At 39.6% G+C, this 3,319-nt stretch overlaps 1 protein-coding gene across 2 annotated transcripts in view; it reads right to left on the bottom strand.

Moving 5' to 3' along the window:
• Positions 1-1,057: 1,057 nt before the first annotated feature.
• LOC106814068 (N-acyl-phosphatidylethanolamine-hydrolyzing phospholipase D-like) overlaps positions 1,058-3,319 on the bottom strand; it is a 4,773-nt gene continuing 2,511 nt past the window's right edge. Inside the window, exons 3-5 of one of the 2 annotated variants that reach the window (XM_014818337.1) lie at positions 2,500-2,614; positions 1,154-1,863; positions 1,058-1,117 (exon numbers count right to left, since the gene is read on the bottom strand). In XM_014818337.1, the coding sequence (XP_014673823.1) occupies positions 1,654-1,863; positions 2,500-2,614 (325 nt within the window). In that variant the 3' untranslated portion in view covers positions 1,058-1,117; positions 1,154-1,653. The remainder of the gene's footprint in view (positions 1,118-1,153; positions 1,864-2,499; positions 2,615-3,319) is intronic. The other variant, XM_014818338.1, reaches the window with a different exon arrangement.

Below are 3,319 nucleotides of genomic sequence, written 5' to 3'. Positions count from 1 at the left end.
CGCGCCTGAGTAGTAGTAGTAGTAGTAGCAGCAGCAGCAGCAGTAGTAGTAGTAGCAGTAGCAGTAGCAGTAGCAGCAGCAGCAGCAGTAGTAGTAGTAGTAGTAGTAGTAGTAGTAGTAGTAGCAGCAGCAGCAGCAGCAGTAGTAGTAGTAGTAGCAGTAGTAGTATCGTATATGCATCAACATCATGCCTCCACAGCCCCACGGGAAATCCAGTTGCAAAAGAGTTCGCCATATGCATTTATAGTGACATATCCTCCCTGGTATATGGTAATACGGTAACATCCTAGTTGGCCTACTCCCATTTCACCTACTCTCAGAATGGGTAATATTCCCATTTCACCTACTCCCATTTCGTCTACTCTCAGAATGGGTAGTGCTATTTCGTCGTAGTATTGATATTACAACAAATACGAGGAGAAATTAGCGTGAATGACACTCCGTCTAGTCTATGTATGCTAATCAAATCCATATATTACAATTATAAATGATTATTTAGTGGACAAACTGATGGTAGACAAAATGGGAATGGGGTGGATTTTTAGTGTAGACGAATTGGGAGTAGGCGAAATGGGTGTATGCCAACTGGGAGTTTTGCTATAGACGAAATGGGAATTTTGCCGTAGGCGAAATGATGAGGTTACACCTCCTCCCGGGTCCACACATCCACAGTAAAAGCAAATGAGTACGCTGCATCCGTGCGCACGCGCAAACAACCGTAAACAATTTCCGAATTCGCAGATATACCTACAGAGAAAGGAAAGCTGGGTTTACACTACCGACTTTGTGTTGGCAAATTGGCGAATTGGCGAATTGGACCAACTTCCCAACTATACAACCGATAATCGGCAGTGTAAACGCAAAAGTTGCGTGATCGATAGCAATTAACTAGTTGAGAGATTAGAACACGTTCTATTTTCGCCAACTCGGAGTTGCCGAATTGGGAAGTTGGTCCAACTGGCCAATTCGCCAACACAAAGTCGGTAGTGTAGACCCAACTTAAGTTGACGGCGCGACAAGATGATTCGCTCGTTATATATAATTATCGCTTCAGAGAGGGGACGGGATTAGCTCGTTATGGCTTCACAGAGCGGAATAGACGATTCGCTCGTTAAACCTTCACAGAGCGGAATAGACGATTCACTCGAGAAACCTTCACAGAGCGGAATAGACGATTCGCTCGTTAAGGCTTCACAGAGCGGAATAGACGATTCGCTCGTTAAGGCTTCACAGAGCGGAATAGATGATTCGCTCGTTAAACCTTCACAGAGCGGAATAGACGATTCGCTCGTTAAGGCTTCACAGAGCGGAATAGATGATTCGCTCGTTAAACCTTCACAGAGCGGAATAGACGATTCACTCGTTAAGGCTTCACAGAGCGGAATAGACGATTCGCTCGTTAACGAACTAACTCTTCAGAGAGGGGACGCTAACGATTCGCTCGTTAACAAACTAACTCTTTAGAGAGGGGACGCTAACGATTCGCTCGTTAACGAACTAACTCTTCAGAGAGGGGACGCTAACGATTCGCTCGTTAACGAACTAACGCTTCAGAGAGGGGACGCTAACGATTCGCTCGTTAACGCTTCAGAGAGGGGACGCTAACGATTCGCTCGTTAACGCTTCAGAGAGGAGACGCTAACAAATCGCTCGTTAACGCTTCAGAGGGGACGCCATTCGTCGGGGATTCCTCTCATCTGCGTCTTCTGTCGGCGTACGCGCGGTGAGGAGAAGGTCCGGATTCCTTACCGATGCTCCGGACGGGAAAGTTTTCGTCTCTCCGTGTTTCAACTCGATGAACGACGTCGCGTCGGCCAGTTTAGCGCGAGCCGCGTGCAAGTCATTCACCGGCTGGTCGTACTCCTGAGGGACAAAAAAACACAAGGCAGTCAGGTCAGCGATCGATTCCGTCATCTCACTCAACTCATTTAACTTAAGTCGTTTAACTGTTATTCATTTAACTGTTATTCATTTAACTTAAAAGTCATTTAACTGTTATTCATTTAACTTAAGTCATTTTAACTGTGTCAGGGGTGGTGTCGGTGAAGGTGCTATATATGCAGTTATGTGATGGCAAAACTGCACGTAATGTTCTGTGATGTCCTTGCATCATCATCGTCGTCGTCGTCGTCGTCATGATTTCAATAATTTACTGCTGTTTTAATAATTTAACGTACTCCTGTCGCTGTTGGCGATCGGAATTTATAATCGGATATAAAGCCGGAAAGAAGAGACAGGCCGCTAGTAAAATCACGTAGGATCACACATTGCTATATGCACCGCGTTGGTAAAATTAATTGGATAAATTCATAATCAGTTGTAAAGCCGTTAAGAAGAGAACAGCATGCTAGTAAACTCACATATAATCACACATTGCTATATGTACCTCGTTGCTAAAATTTATTGGATAAATTCATAATCGAATATAAAGCCATAAAGGATGAAACGGCACCTTATATAAAATCACGTATGATCACACATTGCTATATGTAGGCCTACCTCGTTGCTCAAATTAAAGGTACCCCAGAGGATTGCGACCGACTGCTTTGCTTTGATATCCATGTGGATATTTACAGCTTCTTCTGGATTGACGTGCTGGGGACACATGTACCAACTAAAAACAAGATAATAAAGATAATGATATATAATAAATTATAATTATAATAATATTATAATGTGGTTAATGACACCACTATACTTATATTTCTGTTAGTCTTTATTTTTCATATATATGGTAACATTTAATGATTATGACTTAAAAATGATGATCATATTGTTGAAATTACACTTACATTAATTTACGTTTGTACACGATTTGACTCAATTGAGACATATTGCCGCATCAGACATTTTTATACTTATATATACACACATAATTATATATTTAGACCTATATATATGAGACATATTCTTAGTTATACATAATATACATATACATATTTAGACTTAAATATATATGAGACATATTCATACATATACATATACATTATACTTATATATACAATACATATTCATACATATACATATACTTATACTTATACAGATACATTATGCTTATACATATACAATACATATTCAGACATATACATATACTTATACTTATACAGATACATTATGCTTATACATATACAATACATATTCAGACTTATACACGAGACATGTATATGTCTGTACATTGTCTTGTATTTGAATAAGCATAATGTATCTGTATAAGTATAAGTATATGTATATGTATGAATATGTCTCATATATATATAGGTCTAAATATGTATATGTATATTATGTATAACTATGAATATGTCTCATATATATATAGGTC

This window comes from Priapulus caudatus, unplaced genomic scaffold (assembly GCF_000485595.1).
Source record: "Priapulus caudatus unplaced genomic scaffold, Priapulus_caudatus-5.0.1 Scaffold866, whole genome shotgun sequence".
Classification (NCBI taxonomy): domain Eukaryota; kingdom Metazoa; phylum Priapulida; class Priapulimorpha; order Priapulimorphida; family Priapulidae; genus Priapulus; species Priapulus caudatus.
This window is presented reverse-complemented; position numbering and strand designations above follow the sequence as displayed.